This window comes from Oryzias melastigma, linkage group LG18, assembly GCF_002922805.2.
Source record: "Oryzias melastigma strain HK-1 linkage group LG18, ASM292280v2, whole genome shotgun sequence".
In the NCBI taxonomy this organism is placed as follows: domain Eukaryota; kingdom Metazoa; phylum Chordata; class Actinopteri; order Beloniformes; family Adrianichthyidae; genus Oryzias; species Oryzias melastigma.
Genome location: NC_050529.1, coordinates 15,028,986 through 15,040,129, shown reverse-complemented (window position 1 = coordinate 15,040,129; position 11,144 = coordinate 15,028,986). Strand labels below are relative to the sequence as shown.

Sequence of the window (11,144 nt, the reverse complement as noted above, 5' to 3'; positions counted from 1 at the left end):
TATAACACCAATGTTCAGCTACAGTGTTTTTTTTAAAAAGCTGAGATATACGGCTTTCACCAACATTCAACACATTCTCTGCATCAGAGTCAGCTAATTAACATTGATTGCTTTAACAATCTAAGAGTTACGGAGATAATATTATTTAGGTATCCCTTGTAACATTTCTGGTGTTAAATGATTAGTAACACTTAATATATAGACAACTATAACAAAGTTCTTACCAGTTTGCTGTAACTGACCTTGTGCTGTGGAAGTTTGCTGCTCTCAGATAAAACTGTCCCGGGGGATGATTTGAAGTCAGATTTTTCCTTACGGTTAGCGGTCATTGGATGGAGGTCAGAACCGTACTGAAGACAAACAAAGGTCATTTATTAAAGGGTAACACAACAGGATAGTTGGAGGCTGACTTCACTCTTAGCCCAGATTTGAAAATGCAAAGAAAAAAAAGGGGGCCGGGCTACGTGGGGGAGGTGTGGTCTGGATCTATGATTGACAGTGAGGTTAGCTGAGTTAACATGGTCACTCTGCATTTTAAATAGGGAGTGGTTTTGGTTTTATAACATTTACATCAGCACATTTAGAACAAACTTTTCCCCTATTGGGCCTAAACACACTTCCTGGACAAACAATACATTTACTCACTAAGAGGACTGTAATGACTTTGATTTTTATCTTACAGACTTTTTCATTCATAGGTTTATTGTGTCTCCAAATTGCCCCAAGTTGTGTTTGTGTGAGTGCATTTGGGTGGTCCTGCACCAGACTGGCATCCTGTTCAGGGTGTACCCCCACCTTCACCAGACAACAGCTGGGTTGGCTCCAGCAAAGGGATTCAACTGGTTCGGTTTATTTATGGTACCTTGCCTCAAAAAACTGCTACTATAACCAATGATACAAACAGGAACTTTGTTCATTTGAATTGTGAAAACATTGTTTTAACCATGCTGATGTGTCCTAATATTAAATCAAATGTAAATAATTTTTTCTACACCATTGGCATGTTAAAGTGTGTTGTAGATAACCATACTTGAGTAAAGATTAAAATTCTTTCAAACCGCAAACACATTGAAGTTGTTAGAGGGGTGTTGATGCGTCTTTTTGTTTTAATAACATTTTAAATTCTTTCACACCACTGACATATTGAAGTTTGTTGTACATGCGCTAAAGCGTCCTCATGTTTTAGAATATTTTAAAATTCTATCACACTACTGACATATTGAAGTTTGCTGTAGATTTGCTGATGCACCCTCATGTTTTAGTAAAAACAAACCAACTTCATTTATATATAACCCAATCCTAATATATATGTATTTGAGTTATCTGCCAGTACCAATATTGTTCTAATAAAATCTTGCATTAAAGGACATACTGTTAAGGCTAAAGCACATTGAATAAACTCACTGACTAGGTTCTCAAACTGAATCCAATTCAATTTTTGCTTTTCTTGCTCGTTTGATTTAAAAAAAAGTCCTCTAAAAACAAAACATGTTTGGTTTTGCGATCTTTCACTAACAATGTTCCTGTTTGTCAACCCACACACCTACAGCACTGTATCTCCTTAACAAATCTTCATTTCATCACAGCGAGGAGTCAATCTTAGACCTCTACACCCACCTCAACCTAATCCCTCGTCTCCCTCTCCACCTCCATCCCTTCTTCCTTGCTTGGGAGTAAGATCCTCTATTGCCAGTTACTATAGAAACTGTAAGGGCACAATGCTGGCTAACAGGTAGAGGAAAGCACCAGTGCTGAAGGGCTCTGTGTCTTCTGTCTCGTCTACACTTTCTCTCTGCCCTTCGCTTAAGTCCCGAGTCCTTAGCACAAGCCTCTCTGTTGGAAGCTGTCAATCCTGATATTTAAAGGCTTTGAGAGGAGAATCCTAATAATTTCAGTCGGCTCCAGTCTGCTATAGATTCAGCTGATGCAGCGCTAAGAGCCTTCCCGAAGAGCATAGAAAAGTCCACTGAAATAAACACCTTGAAACACTTAAAACAAAAATTGCCTTGCGCTTTAGATCGATATCTCTGTGACAGAGCTGCCCTTTTTACTTGCTAACCCAAAGTAAGGCACTTAAAGGCTTTTACAGTAAGCACCTGTGATAAACAACACTGTGCTGCAGACGGCTTCACATAAAGGAAGCCGAGGAGAATGCTAATGCTGACGAAATGTGCTGAGCGTAGAAACAAGTGGGGAAAACTTAGTTTGATCGTCTTGTTTAGGACGAGCAGAGCTTTTTAACTTCACTTGTTTAGCTTGAAATGAGAAGAAAACAGAGCCTTTTTTACTTTAATGAGAAAACAAGACGCCATTTTACAAAGAAGGTAGCAGCAATGAATATGAGAGTGGAAAACTAATCCGAGAATATGACGGATCTGTAGCTGCTCTCCCTGTGTTTGCTTTGCGCTGCATTATTTATGTCATATGTGCTGCGTCAGCGGCTGACAGCGACAACAAAGCGCTCTATCCGGGGGGATAAGTACCACAATGTGATTGTTACAGTCGCCTTGACCTTATTCTAACAGCTTTTCCACATAAAGTGATTTATGTCATTGTTGAGTGACCTCAAAAACTTCACACTTATTTCCCTGTTTGTGTTTTCCATCTGCATAGCAGCACAACAGCAGTGAGTGAATGGGGTAAAAACTCTTCTGTGTTTGGAGAGGTCAATTTTTAAAAATGTATTACTTTTTTTGTATTTATCAAAGTGGGTAAATAAAAAAAGCAGAAAGAAATGAGCGGAATTTGACTGAAATTTCTGATTTATAGCTAATTTAGGTGCATAGAAATGTGAAGATCAGAGTAAGCAGCAATGAAGAATTGAATGTTTCAGCTAAATGTTTCTTACTTTCATGGCGATGATGTCAGTCACCCAGCTGACCTGCGTTTCCCTCTTGTTGCAGCAGAAGTGCCTGAAGATTGGGGTAGAAATCAGTAGTGTTACAAACTTTCTTTTGTTTTATTCAAATCTTTTATATAACTAAGCTTGGGAGTCACTTAATCTTAATGCACACTGCTACAACCTTTTCTGAATCAAAATTCTTTTTGAATCAGTTGTAAAAAAGGGGGCTTAAGTAAACTCCTCCCTAGGCACTTCAGGAGTGTGTTTGTATAAACTCCTGAGGAACATTTTTAGGTGTTTTCAACATGTCCGTGGGGCATTTTTCTGATGATGGAGGACATGAAGTGGGGCAAAAAAGTTTGTATTGGGGCACTCATCAATTGTTCAAGTTCTGCCACTTAAAAATATGGGCGAGGCATGTAATTCTCATCAGTTTTCATATGAGAGACAAAATGAGAAAAAAAAATCCACAAAATCATATTGTCTGATTTTTTTAATAATTTATTGTAAGTTATGGTGGAAAATGAGTATTTGGCCAATAACAAAGTTAATCTTTTCCACCATAATTTGCAAAATTCTTTAAAATCAGACAATCTGATTTTCTGGATTTTTTTTTTTTTTTTGGTCACTTTTTCTCTCATAGTTAAAGTATACATATAATGAAAGTTACAGGCCTCTCTCATCTTTGTATGTGGGAGATCTTACACAAATGGTGGATGACTAAATACTTTTTTCTCCTTGGTGTAGTCATGTGGTTGATATATGTCACTAGCTGGTTTCTTATAAAGGAAAAAATCTATAAGGTAAATTAAAAAAAGATGGAGGACAAAAAAGACGAAAAGGAGGATGAGAAAAAGTAGCAAAGAGAGAACATTGAAAAAACAGTGAGGAAAAGAACAAAGTGACAGAGAAAACAAAGAAAAGAATGATTCAAAAAGGGAAAAACATTTTGTCAAAGAGAATAAAGGGGACATCAAGCAGGAGGAGAAAAAAGGAGAAAAAGCCAAAAATCGTAATAAATGAAGTGTATGAAGGAGATGAGGAAGAGGAAAATGAAGAAAAAGAATAGAAGAAAAAACATTTAGGCAAAAGGCAAAATAGGAGGAAGCACCAAGAAGAAAAAGAGAAAGAAACAGTTAGGAAAGTAGGAGGAAAAAAGGAAGAAGGATGGAGAAATGAAAAAAAAAATAGAAACTAAGAGGTGACAAAGATGGAAAAGAAGAGCAATAAACATAAAAAAGTAATAAATGAAGAATAAATGAAGTGTGAAGAGTCTCCTCTTTACTCACCACTGCTGTTTGTCAGTGTAAACTGTGAAACCCCAGCTGGAAAAAAGAAAACATCAAATCAGACATGGAAAAAGTGGCTTGTGCAAACCTGAACTCAAATAGCTTTTCATTTAAAAATGAAGAATTTATTAAGGCATAATCTATGAGTTGAGTTCATATCACTAGGATAACTAAAGGTCAAAACTCTTAAGGAGCGTTCACACCGCCCTCAGCAACAAAAGTTCAAGTGTCCACTTTCAATGAAAAGTCTATGTAGAAGCATGTAAAGGAGTACTACGCAATTTTTTCTTTTACATTTTTTGTGGCTCTGCGAACAAAACGTGTGGCCTCTGAATGCACATTGAAAGTTGTGAAGTATCGGTTTTAATTTACAAAAGTTTCAACTGTTTGAAACATGATCATGGAGGAAGAATGAAAGTGTAACCAAACAGGACAGTTGGACGCTGACTTCCGCTCTCAGCCCAGATTTGAAAAATGCAAAAAACAGGGGGCGGGGCTAGGGAAGGCGGGCTGAGCGGGAGAGGTGTGGTCTGGATCTGTGATAGGCAGTGAGAGTAAGGTTAGCTTGAAGTAACTAAAGGATCTTTTTATTATTGTCTTAATGAAAATAAAAATGAAAAAAAAAATCATAAGGTCCAGGAGGCCCAAGCAGGCTCTCTCCTTATTCCACAGCGGGTCTCTGTCTGCAGGCAAGCCAGCTTTCCAAAGGCCAGTTTAGCGAGTAAGCAAGCACCGCCGTGCTCGGCATAGCGAAGCGACCTTCGCCAGTCTCTGCATCAACATCAGAGTGAGCTCAGAGAGGGGCGTGGCTTGGGGTTCTACGAAGCTGCTTATGCATGACACAACATATAGGCTGAATGCTGCTCAAATTTAAGCCTTTTAGTATAAATAATAGGATGAATTACAGTCTGATTAATGTCAGTCTTACAGGTAAAAGACTTTTGCTGATCCCAGTTTGGATAGTACTTCATTGTATGCTCCAAAAAAAAAAAAGATCCTCTTGTGCTTCAGCGTGCACAAATACTTGTTTCTATGCAGACTTGAGTGTTAATTTTCTTGCACAGAAGCACTGAGAGGTGAAAACTTCTCTGCCCGTGTGAAGAGAGCCTGCAGCAAGGCTCCTGTGAGCTCAGCCAATAGCGCGCCGCGGCAGGCTGCTCAAAGATAGACCTTTGCCTAATGAGGCACTGAAGCACAGCCTCTGCTAACACTACAACTCTCCTTTTCGCCGCTCTCACAGCCCACTCAGCCACACTGCACCACACTTCTGTCCTTCTACCCATTTTCTCCTGCTTTAGAAAAAAAAATACACAATCGCTCCCAAAGCTAATTTTTCACACTCCCCCTGACTTGAATTTATAGCGTTGCTAAAGGTATGAAGAATTATTATTAAGCAACGTGAAAAAGCTGCTCTCTGTTGAGCAACAAGAGCTGAAGCAGCTTTGGCATGTGCCATAAATTACAATAACAGAAGATCATTAATTTAAAACGGAGTCCTATTCGCAGACGCAGACTTGAATAATTTGTATTTGTTAAAATGCAATTACATTTAATCAATTTTGTTCCGGTGAAAAATTAAGGCAGCGTCAGGAGCGGCGTTGGTATCCCCTCGGGACACCAGGGTTTGGAGTGAAGGGAGAACGATGTGTTCGAGGCCAGAACTCCCCGCATACTGACAGTGTGACGCATCCAGACTTTAAAAGATGGCTTTAGAAAAAAGCTGTGAATGTTGACATCTTTAGTAACAGTAGTACTAGTTTGCTAATTTGCTTCAGGTGATTAGTCTCCATATGGATCATTAGAAACCTGTTTCCAAAGTTGGTGTGACATGTGTAAAACACATTATATGAACAGAATCCAATTAGCTGCAAATGATTTACTAAAACAGACTCAGATAGTCTGCTACTGTTCAATATTTCAATATTTTTGTAAGATGTTTTCTATAATGTGTGGTGAGGGAAATGTTAAAAGCATGTGAGAACTATGTGAGAACTGGACTGAATGACCCCCTCCTCCCTCGCATTCCAAACAAGAAGTACTCCAAGGTGTTCCCAGGCCAGCTGAGAGACGTGTGCTGGGTCTTCCCCGGGGCCTCCGCTAGGGGTGGGTGATATTTGGAATTTGGGCATCGATCAGATACCCAGTAATTACAGGGCTAGTATCACTAGTATAGATACCAATACAGATGCAGATACTGATACACATACTGAGACCAATACCACTACCGATACTGATACTAGTACCAATACCGATACATTTACTGATACTGATACCGATAGCAATATCAATACAGATTCCGATACCAATACAGATACCAGTATTGTTTTCATACATATTCAAATAGTTACATTGAAAAATAAAAGCAGTGATAAAACATCAAAGTCACTAGTGTATTCAAATTGAGCTGTTTTTTCGCCCAATCTGGCAACACTGCAGACAGATAGACACTGCATTTGCATGAACTCTCTTAGTAAATTGAAGCTCTCTACTGTACGTATTATAGAAAAGCTGCAATCAAAGTATAGAAAGTAACAATTTCATAACGCTAGTATCGATACTTCATCCAGGTATCTGTACTATTAATACTCAGATCGATACATCCACCCCTAGACTCCGCCCAGTGGGACATGCCTGGAACACCTCCCCAGGAGGCCTCCAGACCAGATGCCCCAAACTCAACTGGCTTCTCTTGATTTGGAGAAGCAGCGTCTCTACTCAGAGCTCTCTCTGGGTGTCCGAGGTTCTCACCCTATCTCTAATCTCTAACCATTTAGGGTCTACGCCCTCTTCACCTGAGAGTGTATGGGATAGGCTCCAGCAACCCTGTGATTTGTGTGATTCAGGTGAGTATCAAAAATGTATAGATGCATTCATATCTCGAATGGTAAAAGCGTGCAATTATTCTTAATAGAACTTTTTTTTACAGAATAACAGTAACTGTATCACTATAACTTTTATTAAATTTTTTCTAAACATACAAAGGTATCAAGACAAAAAATATATCTTTTAAAAAGTCGACCTTTGAAAAAACATTTGAATATTGAAAAGATTGTTTTGTTTTGTTTTAGAAATAGGCAACAAAGGACACAACAAAAAATTAATTTTTCCTCTCTCCCCAAATTAAATTTCCTGCAGAATACATTAAAGCACTTTAGAGACCTATTAGGTGGATAAATGTCACTTACTTGGTTGGAGGTTTGAGTTTTTTCTTTAGGCCTAGGTAACATTTCACAAACTTCAGCTGAACTGCTTTTTCCGCTTTAGTGCTCTGCAAAAAAAAAAAAAAACAAACAAAAACACACGGGGAAGAAAAAATGAAAAACCCAAGAAGAGTTAAATATTCTTAGAGAATTTTTAAAAAGAAAAACAATGTTTAAAAAATGAATTATTTATCAGAGACATTTCAGTGAATCTCAACGTGAAGATGGGTGTGATTCATTATCAGCAAAGTTCATTCTTCAAGTGACAAAGGAACAAAGTGAAAGAGAACAAAGCAAACAGAATCAAAGTTATAGCTTGTTTCCGACACCTACACATCACAACCCACCAGCGGTTCTGCTTCATCCAACATAATTTGCACTAAATACCGACCTGCTACTAATTGCAGGGGCCAAGAAATATCAACTCAATTCTAGTAAAGCTTCTAATTTCCCTCCTATTTATTTATAATTAGCTATTTTGTCGTGCCAGACCGCACCACCCCACACGCGGTAGTGGTTCTTTTCGCCTGCTACCCACACCCCCCATCCCTCAGCCAGAAAGACTGCACTTCCATCAATTATTAACACTTCTTCACAGTCCTTTGTGAACCCCATGTTTCAACAGCAGGAATGTGCAGAGAAGAAAAGCCCTCTAGGGAAGTCGGCCCTGCTGATCTTCTCTGAAGCACACACTGTATTCTTCCCTTTTTGAAAGAGTGGGGAGTCCACTGCCATCAGGGTTTGATTGTTCTCTTTTATGTGGAAAAACGAAGACATTGAGACATGTTGCCAGCCAGATGAGAAGCAAGACCGGCTGGATCCATTTGAGACACAGTTTTTCCAATATTTTTGCTAATACTTGGGTTTAAAAGAAAAAAAAACAGTGTAGTCCATCTACTCATCCAGGGGTTTTCTGAACCGGCCTTATTTCCGTTTGGGGTCATGTAGTTGCTGGAGCCCATTCGGCTACTGACCAGTTCCCCAGAGCAACCAAAACAAAAATGAAGGTTCATACCTTGATATCCCTGTAGATCAGCAGCTTCTCTGAACGCAGAACAACATACTTCTCCTGGAATTTGTGTCCCGACAGCAGCTTAGACGAGCCATCGCTGAACTTTAAATGGTCACATTTCTTAAACTGAGTTTGGTCTGTAACACAGTATGAAAGACAAAAAAATGGAAAAAAAAGTATTACTTCAAATTGACTGACTTTTGCATCTTTATTCCTAATTTTTTATATTTTACTTCAATATGAATTTTTAAATACTGAGTTTGATTACTTCTTGTATTTAATATGGTTCCAGCCAAAATCCTGGTTTAATTAAATTTGAATACAAGTCTTATTAAATTGAGTTACAGGTTGATTTAATTTAAATAGATACTAATTCATTCAAATTATAATTTCTATCAAAAAACAACTTTTTGGGGAAAAAAAGTTAGTTTAGAAGTTTAAAGAGTTTCATTAAGATTTCTAAAATGAAAACAAAAAAAAAAAAAAAAAATGTTTTTTGAATGTTGAAAGACAAGATGGGTTTGCTGAACGGATTCAATTCTCTAAGAGAAGATCAGTTTGCTTTTAACACAAACTTCATATAAAAAGTCCAAAAGTTAAATAAATATCAAGAATTAAAAAGAAAAAAAAACTTAAAGATACATTCCAATGAAAGTATTTTTAACATGTTCTTGTGGCATTTTTCTGCTGCACGGTTAATGTTAGGTTGGGGGTGTGAGGGGAAAGGAGGGCAGGCTTACTCCACACTAATAGTCTCGCCTCAAATCAAAGGCCAATTTTTTAAATGAATTTCTGCCACTGTGCTGAACCTATGTGTTAGAAAACAACACAGGTTTTTTTAGGGCTGTGAAAGTTACGGCGTTGACACGCGATTAATCATTAAAAAAAAAAAAAGCATGTTAATATTTATTAATGCCCTTAGGCGTCCTGCTGTGCAGCTGTGAGATCAATGTATCAAAACTTTATTAAATTAAAGAGATAATACAGCATTTATTTGTAGTTTTTGGACAAAAGTGAGCTTTTATTTTAATAAATCAGTCGGAAGATGGTTGTTCAGACAGCTGTAATTCAGGCAGCACAGTCGCTATGGGGAGTGGAGTGAAACAGAGCTGTCTGGTAATAGAAATCCAACAATGAGGAAACCAACTATTATTTTATTTGGTATGGGGACTGACATGAATTCCCTACAATGGGTATCGGTGCTCTGTAAAAATTGCGGAAACTCTGCGGTTCACCAGAAAAGTCCCGCCTGCCGCTGTTACGAGAGGCAAGCAGTTCAGAGTGGACAGACACGCCTCCACCTGAGAGCAGACTCCAGCCGAGCTGACCTGAAATCCAGCTGGATCAAACTTCTCCCAAAAACCTTATTATTTTTCATAAACACATAAAGGAAAATGTAAAGAAAAAAAAACTGCAAAAAAAGGAAAACGGAATTCCAGGAAAAATGTCAAATAGACAGCAGTACTCTTAGAGGAGAAATTCTTATCTTTTTTACTGCCTGGAAGCTGAAGCTACACAGGCAGCCTGACGTATAGCCACACAAGAAATAAGGTCACATCGTGGAGCTGTGAGGTCTGTGATGTACCTCCATCAACAGACATTGTTCATTTATGTGGTTAAAAGGAATCTGACCTTCGTGACCTTCTTGTATTTTCATTCAAAAACATGTCAATTAGTCTGTTGACAAATTGTATTCTTTTTGTTTTTATAAAATTACACCTAAAACTTTCATTCTATGTTGTAAAACCAGTTTTTGGGGCTTCAACAGTAAAATTAATCCCATTTTTCCTGAATTTTTTGTTTTTGCACAGTTTTATGTCTAGTGTATAAATACAACATGGAAAAATGACTAAATAAAGGTAGTGTCACATAGGTGGAGTTATGCTGATTAAAATAATACCAGATAAACAAGCAGGTAGTCTTCAAAATTGAAAACAGAAAATCCAAAAGGAGAAAAAAACTGAGTGTTAAGCCCTCGGGGGGTTAAAAATAAACATTCTAAAGGTACAATTTTGTTTGTGATTCCATATCGTGATTATTTGCAGGTTGGCACATCCAGTGAATAAAAAAATAAATAAATAAATAAAAAGAAAAAAGAAAAAAAAAAGTGATTAATTGTGATTATTTTTTTATTTTATCAATTTCCAGCCCTAGTTTTTTAAAATTTGTTCCTAAAAACAGCATAATCATAATTAAAGGACCACTGGAAACGCTAAAAAAGATGACTAGAGTGGGACTTTAAGCCTACAAACAATCTACTAGCAGCCCCTTACCTTTACCATCATGGATTCTTTTGGTCTTGGGTAACTTTTTTATGACAAGAAAAGCCGAGCTGGGGGTCTCCAAAGCGCTCCACTCCAACACTTGCTCAAGGATCTTCTCGCTGTGGTGCAGCGGTCGCTCTGTAGAGAACTTCACATCAATGGAGGAAGGGGTTGCAACAAAGCCACTCGTCTCCCCTTTTGTCTTGCATGAACCAAATCTGCATCCCATCAGAAAATCCACAGCTAATTAATGTTAACCAAATAACAGAATTATGTTGTTGTTCTCCCCGTTTTCATCCCAGAGCAGTCTAAATTATCTGCAGCATATCGGGACCCGATTATAAAAACACACTCATGTGCAAAATAGACCTATTATCTCTTCCTAATTGGCAAACAGGGTGCATGCTGTCAGCCCCCCTGAAAAAAGGCAGATAATTTGTGTACCACCACCCCTGGTCTGATACTTCCATCTCTTCACTCCTGTGTTTTTCCATAACCGAAGGAGGTAAAAGAACCACGATGGCATAACTTATTAAC

General features: G+C 38.0%; 1 protein-coding gene and 1 long non-coding RNA gene across 4 annotated transcripts in view; one reads left to right on the top strand and one right to left on the bottom strand.

Moving 5' to 3' along the window:
* Window positions 1–11,144, bottom strand: part of zmp:0000000660 (arf-GAP with Rho-GAP domain, ANK repeat and PH domain-containing protein 2) — a 163,973-nt gene that overhangs the window by 2,377 nt on the left and 150,452 nt on the right. For both annotated transcript variants that reach the window (XM_024287902.2, XM_036216728.1), the window contains exons 27-31: window positions 10,617–10,745; window positions 8,347–8,480; window positions 7,317–7,399; window positions 4,132–4,167; window positions 2,849–2,912 (exon numbers count right to left, since the gene is read on the bottom strand). In XM_024287902.2, coding sequence (XP_024143670.1) covers window positions 2,849–2,912; window positions 4,132–4,167; window positions 7,317–7,399; window positions 8,347–8,480; window positions 10,617–10,745 — 446 coding nt within the window. The remainder of the gene's footprint in view (window positions 1–2,848; window positions 2,913–4,131; window positions 4,168–7,316; window positions 7,400–8,346; window positions 8,481–10,616; window positions 10,746–11,144) is intronic.
* The window catches only part of LOC112155881, a 98,839-nt gene that overhangs the window by 60,138 nt on the left and 27,557 nt on the right, over window positions 1–11,144 (top strand). The window contains exon 2 of one of the 2 annotated variants that reach the window (XR_004949642.1): window positions 6,906–6,974. The exons of the other annotated variant lie outside the window; for it this stretch is intronic. This is a non-coding gene — a long non-coding RNA (uncharacterized LOC112155881). The remainder of the gene's footprint in view (window positions 1–6,905; window positions 6,975–11,144) is intronic. 2 annotated transcript variants of the gene reach the window in all.